This window comes from Haliaeetus albicilla, chromosome 22, assembly GCF_947461875.1.
Source record: "Haliaeetus albicilla chromosome 22, bHalAlb1.1, whole genome shotgun sequence".
NCBI lineage: Eukaryota > Metazoa > Chordata > Aves > Accipitriformes > Accipitridae > Haliaeetus > Haliaeetus albicilla.
The window spans coordinates 24,184,241-24,209,070 of NC_091504.1; the positions used below are offsets into that span (position 1 = coordinate 24,184,241).

A 24,830-nucleotide genomic window follows, 5' to 3' on the forward strand; every position below is an offset into this window, starting at 1 on the left:
CATGACACCACATGTAGGGAAACACAGCTAATTTTCTTAACAAGTTATATTATGATTATCAAGTTTGCATCCTGCTTTCCTTTTAAAATGGGAGTCTGACTGAGCTTTGCTCTGTTCCTGCTTATTTATAATATATATTCTGAATTATGGGACAGATTGGATATAAAGGAAAACCGTGCTCACCAGACATCTTTGTTACTGTTATCTCTGCTGCTTCTTGGTTTTATCTGGAGAGTAATAACTCTCCTGTTATTTTAGGGAGAGCCCTCTGCAGAAGAGATGCCGCCCCTTGAGTCCCTCGTCTGTCTGGGTTACTGATATATAAGTAACAGGCATGGGAGAGGAAAACATGGAAAGGTCATTAAATGGGGATCTATACAAGCAAGTGGAAATCGGTGATTGATGGTATCTTTAATGTTTTGGGGCCCAAACACATGTACGTTTCCTTCTCGGCCGGGATAATGATGCTTGCAGGCACCGGGAAGCGAGTTTAATGCGTGAAACCGAAGTATCCTCCTGGAGCGCAGATGCACCTGCTCACAGGCCATCTTTGATTTCTTCCCTCATCTGGGCAGGAGCTGAAGCATGTGCACAAATGTGGACTGAAGGAAGTTTATCCTAGGGGTAGGATTGGCAACGATGATATCTTGCACAGAAAGTTCGACTGTCCCGCGTGGTTCTCTGGGGACCCTTCTAGCTGGTTGAGGTGAGGCTTTCCTTGGAAAATGGCATCCTCCAGGCAAACGGCATTCCCTTGGGTCAGCTTGGTTTTTCTCACCTTGTGCTGGATGTTAGGTGAGCAGTGCCATGTGCGGGTTTGAAACGCGCCCGAGATGGGCAAGCTTGTCTCTCTTTTGCAATGTGATGGCTCCTAGTGAAGACTTCAGGTTCTTGTCCCATAGCTCTTCTGCTTTCTGCAGCAGCTTCCTGTATCATGGGGGTCGATTTCACTTGTCAGCCCCTTTTTTTTCATTCAGCGTATCATATTTGGGAACTTTTTCCATGTGGAGCTCTAGCAACCAGAGACTTTGCATTGAAGCACTAGGAATTCCTACCAAAAGGAATGCTGATGCGCCGATGCCCATTGCAGCCCCTCTTGTATCAGCCTGTGAAGGAGCAGAAGATCAAGCCCAGTAAGCTGCTGGCTACAAAATGAACCTGACTGTAAAGAAGGGAGGCTGGACCTACAGGATGTTATTTCCTAACCAGAATTGGCATGATTGTTGCTATCGGTCTCCCCAGAGCACATTAATCATCATCTCAAAAGCTTCCCATATCCTATCACCCCACACGCTTGTTTACAACCTCCTAGTTAAGGAGCACTGGAGCAGTGATACGTCTTTATACTTTCCACCACGTAAACCATAGAAGTCCACAGAGCTGGTGGAAGTTGTCTGAGCAGCACATGAAGGTCACGGACGCGCTGCGCCTGCTCCCCTGCTTTGCTGCTGCCTTTTCTTTTGTGTCTCCCTGTTAATCTCTGTCCTGCATAGGAGGTGAATATTGCTCCTGACACATCCCCAGCATGGTCCTCGTTCCTCCTCTCTCAGTCTTAACCAGGTGTTTGCCGCTGAAGCATGCGAGCACTGTTGTCCGGCTCCAGACTGGTGTACGGGAGCCTTGCTGTTTCCTGACTAATCCTCCCCCCAAAAATCATGTCCAGATCTTGCTTTATTGTGCATGCCTTCCCTGGGGGCTGGCTGGGCTTGCTTAGGGGGGATACAGCATACGAGAAGTAAAATAATCCCGGCTGCGTACTTGCAGGAGGTGAGGAGCACAGGCAGGCTCTGCTTCTGGGGTTTGATTGGCAGCAAGTGCTGGGCTGATCTCAAATATTGCTGACTTTTTAAAAGGCATAATTACGTGATTCAATCTATATGTTTGATGTTCCTAATAATCCATTAGTGCAGGATGTAAAGACGGATGCTTCTTAGGAACATGCAGAGGCAACAGAATAGCAGTCCCTTTGTGTGAGTGAGCAGCTTGTTAGGAAATAAGTGATGCAAACAGACATTTACGGGGCTGATTTGCCTCAGAAGTGCTCGGTGACTTGATGTCTTTGTCGGTTTGCTTGCGACTCTCTGTCACTCTGATTTCTTGAAGCTTGGAAGATGCAAAGCATTGTTTTGTGTTTCCACAAGAATCAAGAGGTGGGTAAGCCAAGGTGTACGCTCAGCCCGTCAGGCGTTAACCAAGGACGTCAACCAAACCGCTGTGACTTGCCGAAAGGAGCAGCCCGCGCTGTCAGTAAGGTACTTTGCTCGGCAGCGTTGCTGGGTGGTAATTAGGTGTTTTGACATCTGCAACTACCTGGGGAGGCATCGAAGGCATGATGCTGCACTCTCAAAGCTTCGGCCCTCTCTCAAGTATATGTATATATTTTTCAGCAGACAGAGTTTGTTTTCCAGCTGCTCCGTTCCCTGTAGAGCTGTTGTTGGACTCGGTGCATTTGATGGGTTTGAGGACGGCGGGGCTGTCTGCGTGCTGCTGGCCCAGTTCCCCAGTCTGGGTCAGCCTCTTCTCTGAGCCCCTCACCACAGGTTGGGGGTCCTGAGGGGCTCTTGGCTCCTGGCAGCCATTTAATCAAACTGCAGATTTTTATAATCGCCTGATCCCCAGTAATGAGACTCATCGGAGGAGTAGCCGTGCTTCCCTGGTTCGGTGGAGCAGCATCTCCCCTGCATCTTGTAGTTTTTCAAAGCCAAGTCACATTTGTGCTGTCTGGGCTTCGTGCTCTGGACAGGCTGCTGAGGGGAGTTTCTGGTTTAATGACCAGGGCTATGATCGTATGCTGCACTAGGTGAGGCCATGGGCTTTACCTCTGAGATGGGCAAGTTTCTGGTTTGCTTTTGTGTTTTGGTTTTTTTTGTGATAGGCAGCAACATTGCTCGTTAGCTCTCCTTTATCAGAAAATACAATTTGTGGCTAATACCCCATACAGCAAATGTTAGTCCCATTCTTTTTTTGCAAAAGACTTGAAAGTAGATGACAACTTTGTCGAGTTCGTATATTATGTGTAATTACCTGCTGCAGGCAAAACCCTGTGGTGGGGGAGTCCAAATACCTGCCCCTGTTGTGTTTGGGGGCAGGCTGGGGAGTAGCTGTGAGCTGATGAATTGCTAACACCGTGTTGCTGAAACTTCATAGTAGATCCTGAAAGTCGTTAGTGATTGCATACGTAAACCATAAAATATAGTTTCTGTTTCTTCATTAGTTGAGTGTCTAAGAAACATTGTGTGCATACTTGCTCAGAAATGTGAGAATTTGATTTTCGTCAACACCTGTGTGTGTAACTATAGTAACACTGATAAAACTTAGTAACTGAAAAAACACATGGAAAGGGATAGGAGTATGGGAACGTGATTTTACCGGGTTTTGGGAAGAACCCTAGACAAGGTTCATCCTTGAGCCCCCTGCAGCCAGCGTGGGTGGGTAAGCGGTAGCAGTGCTGGGTGTCGGGGGCATCTCCTGATTTCTCTGCCGTGGGGTTTTACTGTGTTGCACGAGCTTTAACAGCCCCGTCTGGCTTGTGGTGTGATGCCACACTGTGCTGCGGGGCAGCTCAGGCTGCATCTTGGCATGCATCAAGCTGAATCTTGACTTGCAAAGGCTGATGCTCTTGACCGTAGACGTGACTTTTATGATTTCCCCACCGATTATTCCTAAGCGTTGCCTCTGCTTGTTACACACAGCTCCTCCAGTCTCACACCAGAGGGGTTTTTTTGAGAAGAGACAGTTAAATGTGCGGCTGTTCCCTCCTATCAGCACATCTTTCTGTCGATAAAGCAGAGATAAACGGGTGCGTAATGAGTTCAGGTCTAACTCTTGGCGTAGTATTGCCTCTTCCACACGAGCTGGTGAAGTATGGTGGTAATGATGGCACAGGTCAAGGACTTACCAGGTCAAAAAGCAAAGCAAGAGCGAGTCCCCTATAAAAACCGCCCTGCTGCTGAGGACAGAAAATATGACTTAGGGGCTGGGATGGGGAAACGGGTCCCAAACTGAGCCAGAGAAGAAACTGGGATGAGCACAGGCAGAGCAGGAACAAGGATGTGGGAGCCCTGTCTGGCAAAGGATGCCGTGCCAGTCCCAGCGAGGTGCCGGGGCCCCTTCCCGCTTGGGCAGGTTTGTCGAGCCTGGTGCTGCCAAAATCATGCACAGCCGTGTTCAGGCCTGCCCAGCTCCATGCCAAGATCTGTCCTCGCGTCATTACATCTTTGGCTTAACTGGGGAGAGCGTTAAATAGCAGGCAGCTTTGAGTGGAGGAGACATGAGTGGTATTTAGGGGGGTGCATGATAGCGTTTGCACATGTTATTTGCTCCATGTTATTTCAGGTTTGGAGATATTCAAAGTATGCGTGTAGGTTTTTAATGAGTGCGTATGAGCCGTGCACAGCCTGGATTGATGCCGCAGATGAAGTTAGTGGGGAAAGTCGAGCGAGGGAACCCTGCCTGGAAGCGTGAGCTGCTGCTGTTTTACTGCAGCTCTGTGCGGCTGCAACTGTGCAGCTGGCATTCGGAAGGCTGGTGCTAAAAGCAGCATGGAAATGTCATTATCCGTTTATGGCTGGTGTTCCTCCTTTAAAACATGAGGCACACGAAATGCCTTTAGGTCAGGTTGGACTTGAGGCCAACGAGAAGCAAGAGCTGAGACTGAGTTTTCTTGCACCAGAGCAAATGCGAGTGTTTGCTGCTTGCACATGGCAGACGGCCGCCGTGATGCTGTCGGGTGTTGGTGGTCCCTCTGGAAGGGCTCAACAGTGATGGTGTGCTTCAATTTATGTGGCTTTTTATCATCTCCATTTAAAGCCGCCTCCTGTGCCTCTTCCCTCCCGCCTTTCTCTTTGTAGGACACAAACGTGGAGCCTGGCAGTTCTCTGTATTACACACAGCTGAGGGCTGGTGGTTGCTGTGCTGATAATACGGATCCATCCCAACGCATGCTCTGAGCAAGGGAGGTTGTCGGTGGGAATATCGATGATCAAGATAGTTAAATGACTCGGGATTCCCACTGTCTTGTTCTTGCAAGCCTGCTGCATCCCTGTTTCATGGCAGCAGAGCTACGGTCCAGGAGCGGCCGTCCCGGGCCAGCATGGCTGCTCCCCACTATTGAACAGGAGCGGGCTGGTGCTGGGATTTGCCCGCTGTGGTCCAGGTCTCTCGGGTGCTCTTGCTTGGGGACTGGAGCCAGTGTCACTGGTGCGAGATGTTTTCAGACCTGGCCAACAAGGGAGGGAAAACGCTTTTAGTGTGGCCTGAAGGAAATGGAGAACTGGCATGCGCTTTCAAAAACCAGGGAACAACAGGAGTCGTGGACCCTCTGTGATGGAGAGGACCCGTCAGTGCCCCTCTGCTCGCAGGCAGTACCGTGCACCGTGGAAGTCACCGGCACAGCTCCTCTGCACCGACCTCTCCTGCGCCTCTTCTCTGGGTCCTTCTCCTATTGCCATAACCAGGTGGAGATGCTGGTGCTCTGCGAGCAGCAGTGCTTTATAGACAGGTATATACGGGTGAGCCCGTATGCATCAGGATGGGTTTGCAATGCCCCATGAGCAGGCAGCACTGCTGAGACGTGTGCGTTAGTCAAAGGACCGGGTAGGTCAGGTTTGCCAGCTTGATGATGTGATGTTCTGTGCAAGTAATTATCACTACTGGAGATGCAATGAGGAGGTGGCGAGGGGATTCAAGTGCTGGGGATGTAATAGCACTTTGGGAAACTGGAAGTAAAGAGGGAATTAAGGTGGGGCTGTGTCTTGCAAAGGATCACAAACATATGGAATAAGTTACCAGGGAAGGTGGCTGGAGCAGAGAGTGTAAGTGAGTCTGAGACATCTTGATTAGTTTCTGGAGGAAAGGATTGAAGAGTGTAGTGAAAAAGCAGGGAAACAGGATTTAAAGCACATTACCACTTTAATTTAAAAGTGCCCAAAGCAAGGAAATTCAGATTTAAAGCTGCCAATCTGTCACTGGCTGATGCAGGTGTTGGGGTTGGGAGGACTCCACGGGGTCTGTGTGCAGATGGGTCCGTGCCCCGCAGGCTCCGCTCCCTGGCCGGGGACGTGAGCTTGGGCAGCTTAAGCCCAAGCCTCAGGTTTGCCCCAAGGATTAGATCCTTTAATATGTGTGTTATGTAATAATATACTAATATTTATAACATATATGTATTTTTATATAATAATATTATAATTATCTGCTGTGTGTGCAGTGTCCATGACATCATCTTTGTGCGATGCCCTTAAAACTGTTGCAGGGGCTTCTGCCTGCTCGCCAGCCTGGTGGCACGCCAGGAGCTGGGGACGGGGTCATGCGGGGAATGGGGTTTTCTTCTCTCCCTTATCTTCGTGTGTTGGAGAGCCCTTCCCAGGAGTCGCTCCCCCCGCTCCTCCTCACACAGGGTACGTCATGCGGAAGGTCCTGAGGGGCACAGGGGGAATTCAGGGAAACCCAAGTGCGTCTTTTCAAGTGGTGATTTGTGACTTGGCGGTCCTTCCCCTTGGTTTACTTTCTGTAAACAAAATTTCTCTTTTTTTTTTTTTTTTTTTTTTTTCCACTTTTGGGATTTCCCTTTCTGAATGTAACTACAGACTGAACTCCTGCAAATCTGAGCTCTGCATCTCCAAGTTGTTCAAGTACATCCTCGGAAGAAGCCGCTGCAGAACAGAGGAGTCACGGAGCATTTTTTGGCAGGCAGAGGCTTAGAAAATAATTTAAATCCTCTGGCATTTCAAGTCTACACAAAAGATATGTTTCCCCTTTTACAGGAGAAAAAGATCATTTAAAGTGGTAGTCTTGGGAAAGAAATAGTGCAAAAAGATTTATAATAATTAGCAATAAATTCTTCCTCTAAATTCTTATCATTGTTTCCTAGTAAATATTGTCCATATTTCACACAGAGATGTGTTTTCAGAGAGAAGGGATCAATTATTTCCAGATTATTTGTATATCATTAGATATTTAATCTCTTTTAAAATTATTTTTTTATATTCTTATATTCTTGCTATTAGAAAAAAACGTTTCTTTTAAGCAACTGCAGCGAGTTATTTTAGAAACTAGTGGTTCATGTTAAACTCTTCATTTTTCTTGTTTTGTTTTTGCTTGGATTCTGTTAAAAGTGTCATAACGTGGGTGGCATTTTAAAGGTTACTGGGAAGGGTGGGGATGTGATTAGCTAATAAGGGAGATGAACTTTCTGGCAAAAATGATGAAGACTTTGAAGCAAACAGAATCTGGATGCCTGTAGTAAAATAGCATTAGATGTACTGAAATAAAAGTTGGAATTTAGGCCATCTCTGTAAATATAAAAAAAAAGAAGAAAAATCAAACGGATGTAGTTGTCATTTCAGTGACAAGCGTGCCCTGATCCTGGGCATTATGGCTCTGAAATTGAGAATAATTATTCTAATTTGTTTTATTACATTAGCGTGGGTAGGAGGGAAGAAAGGGAGCTTTCTTTTATGGCTTTCTCATTATTCATAGGCGAGCACGGCGGGGCCAGGCTCCCAACTCCTGCGCCGGGGCTTCATGGGAATTTTTGGAAAATGATGTCTGCAATGTTCTGACCTTTGCCGTCCCAGCTGCAGCCCTCCTCCTCTCTGCAGGGATCCCACACTTGACTCCTTAGCAACCTCCTTTGTGCCTCTGATCTCTCTCCATTTGTCTAGTAATAGCCCTTGGCAGGAAGACTTGTTGTTCCTTCGGTGGCTGTAAAAGGCAGGGAGCCGCTAATGCCAAGTACTTTTCAAAATCCCTTTCACCCACTCCTTGCAGCGCTGTCTTCAAAGTCAATCGGATGCTGGTGCGGTCATGGTGGCTTCTCAAAGGGTCTTTCTGGTAGCTGGGGGGAAAAAAAAAAAAAACCAAAATCAACACCGGTGACTTCTCTTTCAGGGAAGCGTTTTCCAGTCCGTCGAGTTGAGATTCTTCGCGGTTGCGTTTCGCGGTGACTCCGGTTTAGCTTTTGTGCGGGACCGACCTGCGCCCGTTGGGGCAGAACGTAGATGTTCACCTCTTCTGCGGGTGGGACCTGTCCTGGGGGCTGGGGGTCCCGGGGCCGTCTCGGAGCCCATCCCTGCCTCTGCGGGAGGGTACCAGGCAGGTAGGGTTTGTTCACCTGAAGGTGGGTTGTTCCAGAGAACCTGGAACCTGGTCCTACCATCTGCCAATGTTGGACCAGAACTAATGTTCTCCAGGTGATGGGGAAGGGCCGTCATCTTGGCGCAGGCTTGGACCTGAACGGGGCTTTGAACCGATGGGCAAGGTACAGAATAAAGCTATTTAAACAGCAGCGTCATCTGAGGAGCATAAGCTTGTGATTCTTTGGCTAAGGAAGAGGTATTCTAGCCCGTTATTTCTCTCTCATTTCATGGAAGGAGCAGGAGAGATTTGAATTACCGGCTGTTCATTTAATGAGAGGTTTGTATGAACATCAGGTACAGCTCTTTTTAAACCCTTTAGTTTGCTGCTGTCAGGGTTGTAGAAAAAAAAGTTTCCAAAAAGCCTAATACCTGTGTCATGTCTTCCCTGTGTGGCATTTCTTAAAGGAAGGAATCGAACAGCCCCTGTGCAGCGCGCATGGTCCAGGTCGTCCGTCCTGCGGCGCAGAGCTTGAACCATCGAGCAGAGCCCGCAGGTGGGAGACGGGAGGGTGGGCGAGACGCGGAGGGTCTGCATAAGCCTAGCCCAAGTCCAGCCTCTGCCACCAGTGCAGTCTGTGGCAAGCCCTGCTCCAGGGCACTCTGCAGTTGAAGACTTGGGCTCATAAATTATGCAAATATTTAAAAGTATGCAAACAATTTCAGTAGCCATAACATGAACCTTGGGGCATAAAAGGACTGTGGAAAATGTACTGAATTTTCAAAAAGCTAGAGCCCTTGCTGGTCTTGGGAAATAAATATTGTGTCCGCTCTGAGGTATATAAGAACAAAAATGTCGTAAAACAATGCCATGGAGTTCGGAGGCAGTTTTACACGTCCAGCAGAAGGATTGTGTCACTGCTGGGTATTGCTGCTTAGTGTCACACCCATCGAGCATCTTTCCTCTGGTGAATACACCCTTCGGGCATCATATTTATTATTGAGGCTGAAATATAATCCAGAATTTTCTCAAGATTTATCCTTTCAAATGCAGAAGAAAGCTGGAGCAGGCAGGCAGGGAGCAGCCTGGGAGACCTGGTGCGTAACAGCAGGAAAACTCGAAGTGCTTTAGTATTTCAGTTGTGGTCTAAAGGCATCGTGTCGGGTCCCTCGGATTTGAGTGGTTCAGGTGCCGGGGTCCGGTGGGATTGAGGAGCGGCATAGCTGGCTGTCCCGTACAGCCCTGTCCTGTAGTCCTTAAATGATTTTTTTTTTTAATTTTAGCTTTGTAAAGCTCCTTCCTCTTCCGTGAACTTGGGGTCTAAATTACAGCCGGTTTGTCTTCAGAATACAGTGGTATATGTTTGGCTTTCAAAGATGTTGAAACCACTTTTTCTGTGGGTAGCAGAGGCTGGTGGGTGGCCGAGTGCATGAAGTGCAAGGCACGGTTTGGGATTTTCTCTGAGAGTGTTTCGTATCTATATTATGAGAAAAATTAAAATCTAGAATGTAGGATTGCCCTTCATTGAGATTTTTTTCTTTTTCACCCATCTTTTGTGTTGTGAAGACACAGAAAGAAGGTCTTTAAATTGACTCTAAATTTATAACGCTGGTGCCCCGTACCCCACCCTTCTCTCCAGAGCCGGTATCAATAGGGGTTTTGCAGACATAGCTTGAGTCACCAGGCTTTTTCTCGGCTTCCCGTGCTATTGGCCTGTCTGTACCATTTTTTTCAGAATTAATTTTGGGCTGAAAAAGTCTCAAAGAGTGCTTTGTTCCTCCTTGACACTCACTCCAGGGAAAAAAAAAAAAAAGAAAAAGAAAAAAACCGTGGAAAATCTGACATCTGCATTGTAGAGAAAAATCAATAGATAGGGAGGAATATAATTATCCCCCACTCCTGAAAGAATTTTTAAGATATTTTTTGTAACAGTGACTCATATCGGCTTAGAGCTTGAATGACATTTTAATTATTTAGGCTTTTTTTTCATTTTGAATCACCAAAGTACAGCAGCCTGAAAGGGGTACAGTTGGGCAGAGCAATCTGCGTAAGATGAAAAGGAAGGATTTGGCGTGTCAGAGTTCAGCCGCTTCCCTCCCTCGGAGCGGCGTCGGAGCAGGAGCTGCGTGGCTCGGGGGCTTGCAGAGCAAGATGCTGCACCATGCCGCAGCGACGGGTGGTGGGTCACCCCCGGGTCCGTCCGTGAATCATGTTTGCTGGCATCCAGTAAATAAGGAAACAGTTTATCTTCGTTGGAGATGTTTTGCTCCTTACGCGAAGCGTAAAATCCATGTGGAGTTGTCTGTGATAGTGCATCTTGATGCGCCCGCTGATGCTTGTGCCTGGGTTTGATATTTTGGGGAAGGGGGTCAGGGACAAAAGTGGGGCTGGTGGAGTCAGTGGGGGAGAAGGGAGCAAGGGCAACGCTGTGGATTTTGTTTCGGCGTAGGCAGGTTTAATCTGAAGGGGATCAGCTAATGAGAAAGGCAACTGAAAGGAGAGGGAGCCCAGGAAGGAGAGAAGGAGAGGTCTGAAGTAAAGCTGGAGAGCAAAGACTGTGGCCGGTGCCCACCCATGTGGGGCAGAGCTGGGGTGAGACCCCAGTGCGAGGTCTGGGGGAGCTGGAGGTTAGACCCGCGTGGACCTTCCCCGGAGGATGCTCCCCCTCGTCTCTGTTGGGGTGGCCGAGCTGCATCCAGGTGGGATGACAGCCTTGGGTTGTGCCGGGGGCAGCCAGCTGGAGGACCCGCGGAGCGGGGAGACTGGAGGTGGGTTTCTGTGCTGCTCATTGTCCGTGGGGGCTGTGGTGTGGACACGGTGGGAGGGCTTCTCTCCACCTCTCCTGGGATGGACCCCCACGGTTCCCACGCTCCGAGCCTTCTGCAGATCCAGAAGGTCTGGGGCAGGTCCAGGGGGTCCAGGGGGGATTCTCCTCATGGAGCATCTGCCAGTGGTAGCAGGGACCAGGCAGTCTTCACAACTCAGTGTTTAGCTTCATCCTAATGGCAGGAGCTAGGGATGATACAATAAAGAGGAGCAGTGTTCAGATGTGCTCCTCTCACTGAAAAAATACAGTAGAAAAGCGAGGACCCATTATCTTCACGTGTCCATCCTCTCTGTGATTTGCGAAGGTGATCCCCAGCATGCCACAGTGCAAATTCAGATTTCAGTACCCTAAAACCGAACAGTGAGGTGTTTTTGGAGGATGCAGCCGGCAGTTGCGTGGCTCGCATCCCTCTTCGGTTCTGCCTTCCAGTCCTGTATTACATTCCCTGTGCCACCGTGTGCCATGGCCTTAGGTTTGGGATTTCTGCCACGATTTAATCAAACTCATGAAATGTAGGAATCAAAAGCTGTTCATAAACTTCCTCTCTATGGCTTAATTTCCCCTGAAATCCCTTTTGTTGGATACTCTTTCGATGATGGGAAAAGAGAGGGGGCATGTGAGGTTACTCAATCAAGCAAGACTGGAATTGATTCAGTGGGAGTGAAGGGGTGATTTTGATTTCCACCCCCAAAGTACCCTGGCTGCCAGTTGGCAAACCTTGAAAATGTATTCAACATTTTTTTGAAAGAGAATTTATTAGTCATAAATAGCTAGTTTTCAGCAGGCTTGCTGAGTTTTATAAACTGGACTGGTTCGGCGCCCTGCTAGCTGGGTCCAGGAGGATGAATTTTTGCAGTGTGGGTTTTGCTAAGAATTTGCTGGGAAATATATATTTTTTTCTCTGGTCGCTTGTAGATCTGCTCAGGTGACTGCATGGTCATCTTTCCTTTAACACTGTAGTAAGCTATCAAAGCTAACGATGATGCTGGAGGCAAAATAGGGTCTTGTTCCACATAGCCGATATCTTATCTAGAGCCGACAAATGAAATAAAAGTACAGTGACAAAAGTCATCCGTGACACCGCTGGTGTATCCAGGGCACACGTCGGCTGAGTTTGGGAAATGCTATTTATATGTGACCGCGAATGCATGGACGCAGAGCAGGGCTGGTGGATAGAAAGCGCATGGGGGCTGAACCAGGACGACAGAGTGGCTCTGGTGATTAAAACCAGGCATTTTATTGAACACCATTAAAATTAAAAAAAAAAAAAAAGTCCTAAATGTAATTTTCCTTCCCCTGTGAAAAACGCTGGTGAATTTAATGCACCTTAATTGTGAGAGCCTGGGAGCCCCGGAGGTTGGTGTTTTCGAAGTACAAGCAGGTGCTGCATCTCCATCCTCCCCTGCGCTCCTCAGCCATGCCCTAAAGGGAGCAAACTTAGTAGGGGAGAAGGTATTGAGCACATATTTCATTCTGGATGCTAATTCAATCCAGGGTGAACATTTTATAGTTCTCATGCGGACAGCAGCGCGAGGAGATTTCTGAGTGTGCGGAATGGCCTGGAGCTGCAGTCAGCTGTAAATTAATATGACAAAGATCTCAACTTTCCCCTTCCCCAGGCCAGGCTTTCTTATTACTGGAAGGGGCTGGTGTGCACGGTCTGGCTGCCACGAGCTTGGCCAAATGATCAAACCCCGGTGTCTTTGTAGCCACCATCCCATCAGTATGAATTTAATAATTCTGGTTAGAGCTGGATTCAAAGCAAGGCCACGGAGGTGAAAGGGCAATTGCTAGTTCACTTAGCCACCTGTTTCCTTCCCTTTAGCTTATATTTAATTTGTATTGCTGAATACCTTTCCCTTCTGATATGCAGGGCTTTGAAAGTCCCTTCACCCACCCCCAATGTGCAAATAGAGCCGGCGTTTCTGGGGGTGCTTGTTTTTTTCCTGGAGTTGTAAGCATGTGAGCATGCATTTGCCTATATCATTGGGAAAAGAAAGTAAACTTTAAAAGCCATTTTTCTGTCCCCCGCAACACACATACACACTCTTTTTAGTTTTATCTAGCGATTAGAGCAGAACATAAAAAGGGGAAGATTCAGAAATGTTTTCAAAAATCCCTATCTCCTGTCCATTAGTCTCCAATCCTTGTGTCAAAATAAATGCAGAATTCACGTTTTTAGCTAACGCTCTGCTAGCTCAGAACTAGGAAGAAACTTCCTAAATTTGCCAACTTAAAAGGAAAAAAAACTTTTCAAGTGATTTTGGAATTTAGAAAACAAGGAACAAGTTATTGCACTGAGCTTCCTATAGCACATCTTTTCCATGTTTCCCAAATTATTACATTGCCACGTGACAATATTAGGAGCATTATGCCAAGCTGGAATAATATAAAAACATGTATAAATGAGAACAATGACTTCTTATAATAGCAGTGACTTGAATTGACAGAGGAAGCCACGTGCCGCAGGAGCGAGTGTTCCTGGCTGGCGCGAGGTATTTAAAAGACACGTAGACGTGGCACTTAGGGACATGGTTTAGGGGGGCTTGGCAGTGTTAGGTTTATGGTTGGACTCGATGATCTGAAAGGTCTTTTCCAACCTAAATGATTCTATGTGGTACCCGCAGGGCTCACAGCTACGTTCTGCGTTGGTGCAGCATCCCACCCGACGGGGTCCTGGTGACACTAACTTCTCGGTGCTATCGCCGTGCGAATAGTAAATACCTATACGCAGCATGGCGTCAGGTGCTGTTTCAAATTACCTGGGATCTGGAGGTTTTCTTCTTTATTTCAGGCTTGTGAAATGTGGTCGGTGTGTTGTAAGATAACCGGGAGTAATGACGTTACCAGCTGGCACGTAGCCCCCGCTTTGCAGGCAGCCTAACTTCGCAAGTTTAATAAAAAGTCAGGGAGATGGTTGTGTTGGACAAGGAGCTGAAAGCGGGATGAGAAAGGCTTTCCTCTTCTTTGTGATGCTGTCTTATTCTACTGGCATCTTCGGGATGCTTCAAAAAGGGCCATAAAAGCTGGGCTGGTTTAGTACATTGAGGTGCGGTCCGGTCTTCAAAGTGAATTACAGTGGGTAAACACCTGTCATTTTTTATCACCCAGCAACTGGAGCTCAGTAAAGAGCTCAGCTCCTCAGCAAAGAGGAGCTGGCAAGACCCTGCCCCGTGTATGGCAGTGGTTTCTCAAGAGTTGACAGTGGCTGCCCTTGGAAATGTTTTTCTGCTTATTGCCTACCTGTAAGAATGGCCAACTTCTGCCAGCATTAGTTAGCGCTGAGCTAACAGGTCGATTTTGACGTTGTATCAAAAAACACGTGGTACCTAGAGGTACTTGAACACCACAGGGAGAAATTAGAGGGAGCCAGGCTTGGCATGGAGAACACCAAACACTGGAAAATATGAAAAGGGCTCTGCAAGTGTTGCTTTTTTTCATTTGCTTCCTAAGCCTTGAACTTATTCTTTGCAAAAACTAGAGACTTGTACATGTGAGAGAAAGAGCGATTAAGCTGGAGGCTGGTACAGCAGGTTTGTGGTAGCAGCTGCCTGTATCTGCTGCCTAGAGGCTACTGAATGTTCTAAATGCCTTTAAATGTTCTTGGACTTTGAAGGTATCAGGCAGATACTACTCTCAAAAAATGTCCCTGAAAGTAAAGGAAAAGTCCTTGGTTAAAGCATTTCCATCCTGGTCTTTCTGACAGTCACGTATTGCCTCTAACAAGCCTTAGCGCAGCAAAACACCAGGTTTGTTCTTAAATCTGCCCCAGCTAAGGCTGATCTGTGGAGCTCGGTTTCAATCATATACTTAGAACGGAGTGCCTTGGTGCATTAGAGCCTAAAGACGGAAGACGGGCTGTTTCCTTTCTCTCTTTTCCTTTTGCTCAAGCAATGCTACCAGGAGGTAGCTGGAGGTATGAGATCCGGCTGCAATGCCCTGCAAGAAGGAAGCAGTTAGAAATGCGATTTTGGGGATGTGAGCCCCGCTCTCCAAAGTGCTGCTAAATAATTTCTTTCCTTTCCTTGTTTTCCATTTAATTTGTCCATATCGTTTACCTCCTGAGCTCTGCTTAATATTTGCCCCCAAAACACTCCTTGCAAGATGTTTGTAGGTTATGTCCAAACACGAGGAGGGTCTTCCAGGTCTGCTGGTGTCTCACAGGGTTGTCCCATGCACATCCCGTCTGGCTCCTTCTCCTTCTGGTCCCTCGCACGTCTTCTCCTCTTCCAAAGAGATGCACTGGGCTCTGCTTGTCTGCGAGCAGGGGATGGCGATTTTTCCCCATGCTTTGATCTGTGGTATGGCAGCATAATCTGCTGCAGCTGTGGAGTCCAGGCCATTTCAATATACGCACAGAAATCTTGAAAATGGATTGGGAATTGTTAGCAGACTGAGAGAAATCCAGTGAATGTGAAACTCCAGCAGATGTGGGGATCCCCATTTGCTGCCCTCTTCCTTTCGTCCTCCTGTGCTCGCTTGGACCCAGGTACCGTTTCTCAGACTAAGTTTGCATCTTCAAGAGAACAGGAGCTGACTTCCAAAAGTGTCAGCAGAAGCCAAATAATTAGAGAATGTGTAAAAACAGAGTCCATCCGAGCACAGAGGAGTAAGGTATGTGGGAGCTTGTCCGGGGTGTGTGTGTCCGTACCCAGGGATCCACAGCTCTTCACAGCAGGAGCCACCTTGGCTTGTTCTCCTTTTGCGGTCCTCCTCAGCAGAGACGAAGCTACAGAGCACGTGGATTTTCCCGCACCACGTGCTCTTGTTTCTTGGTCCAACTTCATTTGAAAACTGGAAGACTCACATGCCAGTGTGGGAGTGGAAGTGGACTTGAAGACAGCAGCAGGGTAAAGAAGACTTGAAACGCCCCCTAATTATGAGAGTGGGAGTTTTCTGTGCTGAAAAACAGATTTGATATTAAGAGCTTTAAGTGACTTTCCTGTTTGAAAGCGTTATAGTAAACAAAATGTGATTAACTCAGTGACTCATTGCAGGAAAGATTTTGATTTTCAGTATGATGTTTTTCTATCATATACTTGTTTTAATTATGCCTGCTGAATAATAGAGCTTGATAACAGCTTGGGCAAGGTAGGAGGGAAGGTCATCAAGATAGCTGTCCTTTTTTAATATTCCAGCATTCTTACACAGAGCCTTTCTTAGTGTCTGTCCTGTCACTGACAGGGCTGCCGGCTGTGGCACATCCTGTGAGATGCTATCAATGTATCCTGTAATTTTAGAAAAGGTTCGAGGGGCAGAGCGAGCTGCGGATGATTCGGGAGGGGGAGATGAAACCGTGGCTGTTGACAGCAAGTCTGTCTTGTCCCTGCCTCCCCTGTTCCCACCCTCGCAGAGTGATGGAGAAGAGAATGACGGGATCTGCTGAATAACTCACTAGAGAGCAAAACAGCAGAGCAGCTGGTGGTACCCACCGCCCTGCTTTCCCATCCCATAAGTCTTGTATGATACCACTTTGCATCCATCGTGCTTTTATCCGTGCTTTTTGGACCAGCTCTGCTTGGGGTTTTTTTGGCGGTGGTGCTGGTGCGGGGGTGTCCCTTTCATGATGATGCTGAGATGCAGACCTCCCAGGCCAGGGTATTTCTAGGTCTGAGCTCCTGGCGTGGACCCATCTCAGCCGTGCACGGAGCCACCGTTCCCATTGCAACCTGCATAAGATGACAGCGTGCACGAGGTTTGAAGGTACCTCTCCTCTGGAGGCTGCTGGGAAGGCCAGTGCTCAGGCTTCAGTGTAGCTCTCGGGGAGTTTTACAGGTCTGAAGGCCAGGAGGGATGTGCAGGGTACCAGCATCCCGCAGGCTGCCCACCTTCCAGGGACGGAGTGTGCACTGCGCTGCCTTGGTACCCTTCCCCATTCCTGTTTTGTGCAGAGCTGCGGGAGACACCACAGAAACCTTTGCCTTATGGCTACCTTCCTTATCAATCACTTCTGTAAAATAATGATTACCCTTTACTATATCTCCTTGTTCTTCCTTAGTTGTTACGATGGTGTCGATTTGCTCTGTTGCATCTCTAGCATTTGCCTCTGCACGGTGATGCTTTTCCTGCAGCCGATACTCGATGCTGAGAGCTGGAGGGACCTGTGCTGTCTATCTGGTGTTTTCTTCGTTGACCAGAGGACGGTATTGTGTACAAATGGCCCTGCTGGGGGGAGCTTTCATCCTGCTCCATGACATGTGCCATCAGGAGTTTGGACTTTTACTGCCTTAACTCTACCAGGTTCTCCAGGTTTATTCTTGGCTAAAAATTACAGGATGTAAATTGTCTGGATTCTCGGATTTTGAAAATGTGTAATAGTTTCTGTTTACTGTCCTCTTCAGTTAGCATTGGCATGAGAAATATTTCATTTTTTTTATGACTAGGGAAAAAAAGGAAAAATAATTCAGAACAGCAGATGGGCGAAATCTGCTTGAACTCAGCAACGTGCCTGATAACAGGTGTAATTTAAGGCTGTAAACAGCCCTATTGAAGGCTGTTGGGGTCACCCCTACTCACAAAGACATACGTGTCTAAACTTCATCTGGTATAAGGCTGAGACCAAGAAAGGTGCCTATTTCCTATTAATTTACCGGCCAAATAAGCTTGTAACTATTTTTGTAGATCTTTGCTTAAGAAAGTCTGTGTTGAGTTAAGCCCAAGGTCCAGCTAACTTCTTATATTGTCTCTCATAGCAGCCATTAACAGGTGCTTGGGGAGGAATATAAAACATAAAGTGATCTGGGGCAGGTCTTGGCAGTGAAGTGGTTGAGGGACTTTCCGGGGAGGAGGTTGTATTCAGAAGTTACCCCGAGCCTGTCCTCTGGGAACGTGCCTCATTCCTTTTGAACACGTTTGTACTTTTGGCTCCCATACAGTAAATGATTTGCTGTGTGGAAACATACGTCTTCTGTTCATTTCTAAATCAGCTACTCGATCTCTCCATCAGATTGCCTTTACGTCCTGTATCAGGAGAAATGGTCAATAATCGTTCCCAGTTGACCCTTTCTGTATCAGTCAGGAGTTACTAGACTCTGCTCTGTCCTCTCTTTTCCATGCTCGACAGCCCTGGGCTCTCGGACATCACACAGCCCACATACAGCCTTGGGAGCTGGGTGTTTGCTTACGAGATCTGGACAGTTTGGGGTGGGTCTTTAACTGGAATTTGGAATTTTTCTTGAGCCCCAAACCTGCTAAACTTTGTTTAAAGCTGCAAGTGAAGATTTTTTTTTTAGCAATTTGGATGAAACCAATAGGCCAGGATGTGCCATAGTGCTGGAATCTCCTCCTCCTCTGAGCTCTCAGATTTTAGCACTGAAAGGTCACTGCTCTCTTCTTGAAAACCTTCCCTACTGCAAATGTAAAGAAGCTTCAGGATGCTCCTGGTGTAGCCAGCAATGGGTCCTTGCAGAAACTCCCTGTATTTTTCTACTAAGGCAGGAACGTTATAATTAGGGGCAATGTCAGAGGTAGGCAAATACCCCCTAATTGTATGCAGATGATAGACCTGGTTCAACCTTTTGACTAGTGAAGCTTTCCTCAATTTGGGATATTGTGATCCTAATCAGGGACCTTTCCAGCATACATCAAAGCCATCAGGCTGAAGCCGCATACCTTCAGGCTGGCATGGCTTGATTGCAAGGCTTCCTGCTAGCAGGCTCATCTCTGGCCAGGTGTCTTTCCTGCTGTGGACGACTGACTCCTTTCTACTCTTCGTCATTGAGGCAAAGAAATTTAATCCCAATATTACTGCCAGCCCTGGAATGGACCCACTGATTTGGAAATTTCACCCTCTTGTTGCCCTGAAATATCAATGCACAGCAACCTCTGATACCTGCTTATTTCATTGCCAACCTCTAACCTAAGGTGGAGCAGACCTGTCATTAGCACATTCATCTGTGTTTAGATCTGTCAGCTTCCTTCCCCTTCTCCTCTTTTGTTTCTCTAATTACTTTGATTGCATCTCTGCACCCAGCTCAGGACTGGTGAGGCTGCGGGGTCCCCATCCCAGCCTGGGTCACTATTTCCTTTTCCATAGGCAGCAGAGGCGGCTTTGCAAGAGGGAGATAATTGGGTCTGGATTTTAAAATTGTGAACGCAGCTGTGTTTAGATCTGCAGGTAGCTTTTCAGTCTGTTATACAGAGACATCCCAGTGGCAGAGCCTGTTTTTTCCTATTGCTTCTCGATGCTCCGCTCCTCCTTGCCTCGTACCCAGCAATGCTGGAAGCCGATGCTGGGAGCGCTGGGCTGCTCATCGCTGCTCTGCAAAGGCTCAGGTGTGGGTAAGGCGTCTTCCAGCACCCTTTAAGTGACGTGGCATATTCCACAAGGATTTTGTGTCAAATTTTCAGTAAACAGGCAGTGGAAGGAGTCATGTTGGAGTTCTCATTGCATTATGTTCCCTCAGGGACAACAACTGGGCCTGGGGTGCAGATGTGCCGTGGGTCTCTGGGGGGTCGTTCCAGCCTCTGCACTTCCCTGCCCTTAGAGGCTCTCCCTGTAGTTCAACCAGAGTATTTGGCATCTTGAGATAATACCTGGACATACAAGATAAAGTAAAATAAAATATTTGTGACAATATTTTTTTGTCTTTTCTTTTTTTTCTCCCCAGGGGCTGATTAAAATTCGAGGAGATCGCTGCTGGAGAGAGTTAACTTGCATGGATTATCACTACGAGGTGAGCAATCTGCACATTAAAACTGATTCCTCTTGTCTGCGTTACTTTGGTAGAAAGTTTTTCTCTAACCTTTTCTCTTCTGCCAGGTCGTTCTCCATGTTTTCTTTCTTTATCGTAGCCTTCTGTCTCTGGCAACACAGTCATGTCCATGTGCCAGCTTGGTGATGCTATTTTTCCCAAACACAGTCCTAAAAGACCAATTTCTCTCTTTCCCTCCCCTCACCATCATGGACTGACTCAGGAGCAAACCTGAGCCTCACTGAGAACTCCCTCTGTACAAAAGCTACAGGAGAGGAACAGAAGGGAGTTTTCCGTAGCATTGTGCTGAATGCTTTCTGCTTATGCTTCCAAAATGTGGACATATGTAGACAGAAATAGAGCATCTCAGTGCTCTCCAAGATGCAGAGCACTAATCGTTGGCAATTCAGAATTATATGGTTTTATCTTTTTGACATCTGTTTCAGTGATTACATTGCGTTCTGATTATAAACTGTGGTATGTATTCTGGCTCTGAGTGTCGTCTCCTCTTTGATTACGGAGAGAGGAGCTCAGCTTCCCCTCTCTTTTTACCTATATTTTTGCATTTGCGTTTTCTATAAACAGTGTTAAAAAAGAAAGAAATTGCTGCGTACAGCAACGCTCCACTGGGCGAGTAGCCCTGGTTTAATGAAGGAAACGATACTGAAGCAATATTCCCTTCTTTAGATTAACATCGCAGCCACTGCAAATTGCACACTGTGTTATAACGCCTCTGCTCTGTAATCCGTGTCCATCTAATGAGCGGGTGAGCGTGCCGCATCTGTTAGCACGAGGCTGCAAAGTCTCAGCCTGGCACAGTTTCTGGTGCTGCATTTGTCCCGTGTTGGTAAGACCCAGGTACCATTTCGTGCCTCCACCACGCAGTTACTTTCAGCCAGCAGGCCTGAGCTGTGAGCCCCTGGAGATGTACCTGTGGGGTGACATTCTCAGCGGACCTTCATCACGTCTGGAAACCATTTCCCCCTTCCAATTAAACCTGGCAGAGCCTGACTTCTCTGACCTGCAGAACGTGTTCCAAGGTGTTGCCTATGAATTACTTTTTACAGGGTAGGCACGCTGAGCAGTGGAAACAGGGACGCTCATACGGGACCTCTGTCTTTCCACAACTCGCGTGAAGAGAATTGCATGCGAGTGCCAGGGACCACATTACCAGTCCTGTTACAGGATTGAGATTCCTCTCCCCAAAACAGCAAAAAAAAATCTATCAATTTGCCAGGCACTGACGCCTTTATTTTTTGCTCCTGTGACTGACTTAACTGGTTGCACGTTTTGAAATGGAATTTTGCAGGTCCAGAAAGCTGTATCTGCCCGTTCAGCTTTAATGCTCCTTTTTTTGTTCTTATCGTTTACTTTTAATTGGGTTTCACCCACTGAATGCAAAGGTGGCCTTTCACAAAGGCTGCTGCTCGGTTAGCTCCTGTTGGACCATCGGTGTCCTGCTTCATTCTGAGTAAAACTTTGGATGCAGAGACCCTTCAGCGCTGCCGTTCTTAATCCCGGACACAAAGGCGGCTGCAGTAAATTGTCCTTTGGTTTTGCCTCGCAGCGCGAGGGCTCTGCTCCGTGTGCTGCCAGGCACCTGGCAGCAGTGTGAGAAAGGCCAGCTCAAAGCGAGCCCCCCAGAATCCCCCGGCCGGCTCCGTTGGTGACCCCAGCCCACAACAGTCAGCCTGCATAATCCCAAATATTTCAAATCAAAACCAGAATCAGTTCTGTAGCCCAGAAGGCTAATTAAGACCATTCCTGTCATATCCATAATGCAGGATCCCCAGCCTGTGCAAGTAATTGGGAACAGGGGCAGGGGGCAGATCACATTATCAATATCAATTATTTTAATCCACACAAAAGAAGCTGCAATAAAAGGAAAATGAAAGAGGCCAAACTTTGTCTACCAGCGGTAACAGACAAAGGACTGCAATTCACCTGCTCGTTTCAGCCAGCCAGAGGGAGGAAGAAAAGGGTGAAGCTGAAGATACCTCTGCGAGGGAGGGAGGGAGCTGGGAATCTGCTCATAATTAGGATGATAAAACTGGGTATTGGACCAGCTCGTAAGTGGACCTGGGCCAAATGTAGTCTGCTGTGATGTATGTTGGCCACCCCAGCTCTCCTGTTCCAGTCCTGAACTGCAGTCCAAAATCTACATGAGCTTCTCTGCCAAGAGAATTAATGAAAACACATGGCCTCCATCTCTCGCATGGTGAGCGCGCCCTGGACTATTTATTTGTAGTAGAACCAGCAGCTATGCTCGTGGAAAATAACATTTCCACTTTTGTCAGGAATCGTGTATAAAATAGTAAAATGTTGTTATGGCTTGGGTAATTAAACGGAGCATATTTTTGCTCCCTCTTTCCTTTCTAATGTGCAGGGCCTTAATCCCAGCCTTTATGGAGATCTGCTCCTCAACTGAAGACTCTCTGTTTAGAGGGCTTACGATCTGTGACGCTGTGTAATTTGGAGAGGGAAATGGCAGAACGCATGGTTTACATAGGAAAGGTATTTTCCTACCAGCCTAACTCTCCTCTGATCCCTGAGGAGTAGATGGGCTCCAGTAAGCATGGAAGAGAAAGGTAGACACTGATGGGGATGAGAAGACTTTCCTACACCACCATACGCAGCCTGGCACATGGAAACTACCTGGAGGCTGGGATGAGGGGTGGGGGTAGAAACGCTTGGCGGATTAATCGTGGCTCTGGGTGCCAGGAGTCCTAAACTCTAATCCCAGCTTGGCAACACACTGTGAACAGGAAATTTAACCTCCTTCTGCATTAGTTTCTTTGCTAACGGGGCCAGAGGCTCCAAGGTAGGTGCGTACGTTTGCAGCCTGGTGTGCGTGCAGGTCGGGGCTCCTGATGCCCGTGGTACCCCGGAGCTTCACGTGCAGCAGTGTCCGCATTAGCATGTGAAAATGGACGTGCCTGGGTGGTAACTGGCAGGTGAAGTCCTGGGGTCTGACACGCCGTGGGCTTTATTTATCATTTGTTGGGTTTGCCGTCGCTTCACTGCCGGCTGTGGTTAGATGGCTTTTATTCCTACAAGAAGCCCCAGTAAAAGGAAGGCTTTTGCTCAGTGGAACCTGTTCCTGATGCAGTTAATGCAGAGGGAAGCTGCTTCTGGGTTTTAGGTCTGTTTGTCATCATGATTATTAAGCATTTATCTACTGTGTACACAATGGTTTACAAATATGCGTGCAGCGGTTTGCAGACTGAAGCTAGATTTCCGCTTCCACTGGAGCGCATGGCTCGGGTCCCACGGCGTTCGGCGGCATCCCACCCGTCGGGCGAGACGGAGCAGCCTCGGTTCCCTGCTTGTGCGAGCAGGGAGATGTGGCCGAGCGTGTCCCCCTGCCCGTCCCTGCCCGCTCCAGAGGGCATCCCTCGGCCCCTGCGGAGTGCAACAGCTCCCTCCCATAGCCAGGCTCCCGCGTGCCCCAGGGAAGGAGTCCGCTGCGGGAGGTTTTGTGCCACTCGGCCATTTCTGGAGCTTGCACAGCTTGCAGGACATTGCCCGGGCGTGGGCTGGAGCAGCTTTCTCACTGCTGTTAGTAGGTGCCAGGTCTGTGAGCCAGGCATGGGATTGGGGAGCACCAGCTCGCTCCCCAGGGGCCTCTTACCACTTCCTCCTGTGCCAAGCTTTACCTGGCCCGAGCTTTGCTAATTCTGGGTGTGCTGCTTAGCTGGCACAAGCACAATGTCTTAACGTGCTCCAAATGGAGAAAATCCTCTTGTGCAAGACCCCTATTTTAAAATCTCCACAGCAAACCTGCAGCTCTCCGACCCTCGCGCTTGCACTGCAGAGCACCTTGCGACCATATGTCTTGGCACGGGCCAGGTTTGAGTGGCACAGGCAGGAGATGAGCATTTCTGACCTGCAGCCGGTCCAAATGGAGCCCATGTTTTTGGCTGCTGGTGGTGGTCTTGGCAGAGCAGTTAAGCAGATAATCTTAGGGGTTTAGAAACGGGAAAGTCCTACATGGTCACATCTATTGCGTCTCCCCGTATTCCCCTGCAGAAGTACTCCCTGTGGGATGCAATCCAGTGATGCATTTTTTCTAACGGCTGCCAAAGTATTGTTGCTTTTTAATTACAGACAGATATCTTGTAAAATTCAGCCACCAACTGGTAGGAACAGCTGCCGAAGCAGCTGCTCGGGCAGGCGAGTGGCAGAGGGGAGCCCCACTGGGCATCCTCCTCCTCTGCCAGCTTTGCCCTGAAGCTGCTTGGGACCTGTTAAACACACCCAGGAGGTCCCTCGTGTCCTGGTGGCCTGTCCTCGGCTGGGCCAGTGCTGGGTGAAGCTCAGCAGAGGTGCGAGCCGCTGCGTGCACGAGGCAAGGAACCTGTGGCCCTTCTGCTCACTACTGGAACAACTCGTATTTTATATTTTTACTTTTAAGTTCATTTTTTTAAGTGATGCTTTAAAGGGCGTGCCTTGTATCTAAGAGTTTCTCAATGATTTGCATCCTTCGCTGCAGAAAGCAGGGTAGGAAGGCAGACTTACTACTGAGACAAAGATGAGGCAGAGGGATGAAGGGAAAGGAAAACAAAAACCTCCTCCCAAAGCAGCAAAATCTTTGCCATCATTGGAAGCACAGACCCAGGATTTGCTTCCTTGCTGTGGAGTTATCTGTAGGTGCTCAGGATGGGTCAGCTGCCACGAAGCAGGAAAGTTTGAAGGACTTTGCTGAACCAGTCTCTACTTAATAACTGAGTCACATTTTGGTTCTGAATTTGTCAGTGCTGCTGAGAAAAGCTTTGTTCTTTACATAAGACACTGCACAGCCACAAAGGTCACTTCTTCTGATTTGTACAAATTGTTGCTAATTATTCTGTAACTGTTTTTCTTAAATAGAGGCTGCCAGTCAGTGCTCCAGCTTCTGGCATACAGCAGCTCTCCAGTTCCTGGAGAAGCTCTCCAGAGCACAATGTCTTTTGTACCTAATTACGGGCTTGCTGACTGATAGCTGTGCTGATAAGGATGAGAAGGAAGCTTTAACTGCTCTTTAACTGCCTCTTGATTTCTTTTCTCCCTTCTCTTCACTGTATTAGACCTTGTTAGACTTTTCATCTAGCTTTTTGCAACCTATTATGAAACAAAAAGTAAATAATATCTAGCAATTCATTTTGATAAATCAGAAAATGATCTGCTTTCATGATCTCTGATGTCTCAGGATGGGCTTTATTGCAACAGTTTGCATTGCTGGAAGCAAAAATCGTCCT

General features: G+C 47.7%; 1 protein-coding gene across 2 annotated transcripts in view; it reads left to right on the forward strand.

Moving 5' to 3' along the window:
• The window catches only part of LMF1 (lipase maturation factor 1), a 204,607-nt gene that overhangs the window by 64,002 nt on the left and 115,775 nt on the right, over positions 1 to 24,830 (forward strand). For both annotated transcript variants that reach the window (XM_069810464.1, XM_069810463.1), the window contains one exon: positions 19,510 to 19,575. In XM_069810464.1, coding sequence (XP_069666565.1) covers positions 19,510 to 19,575 — 66 coding nt within the window. The remainder of the gene's footprint in view (positions 1 to 19,509; positions 19,576 to 24,830) is intronic.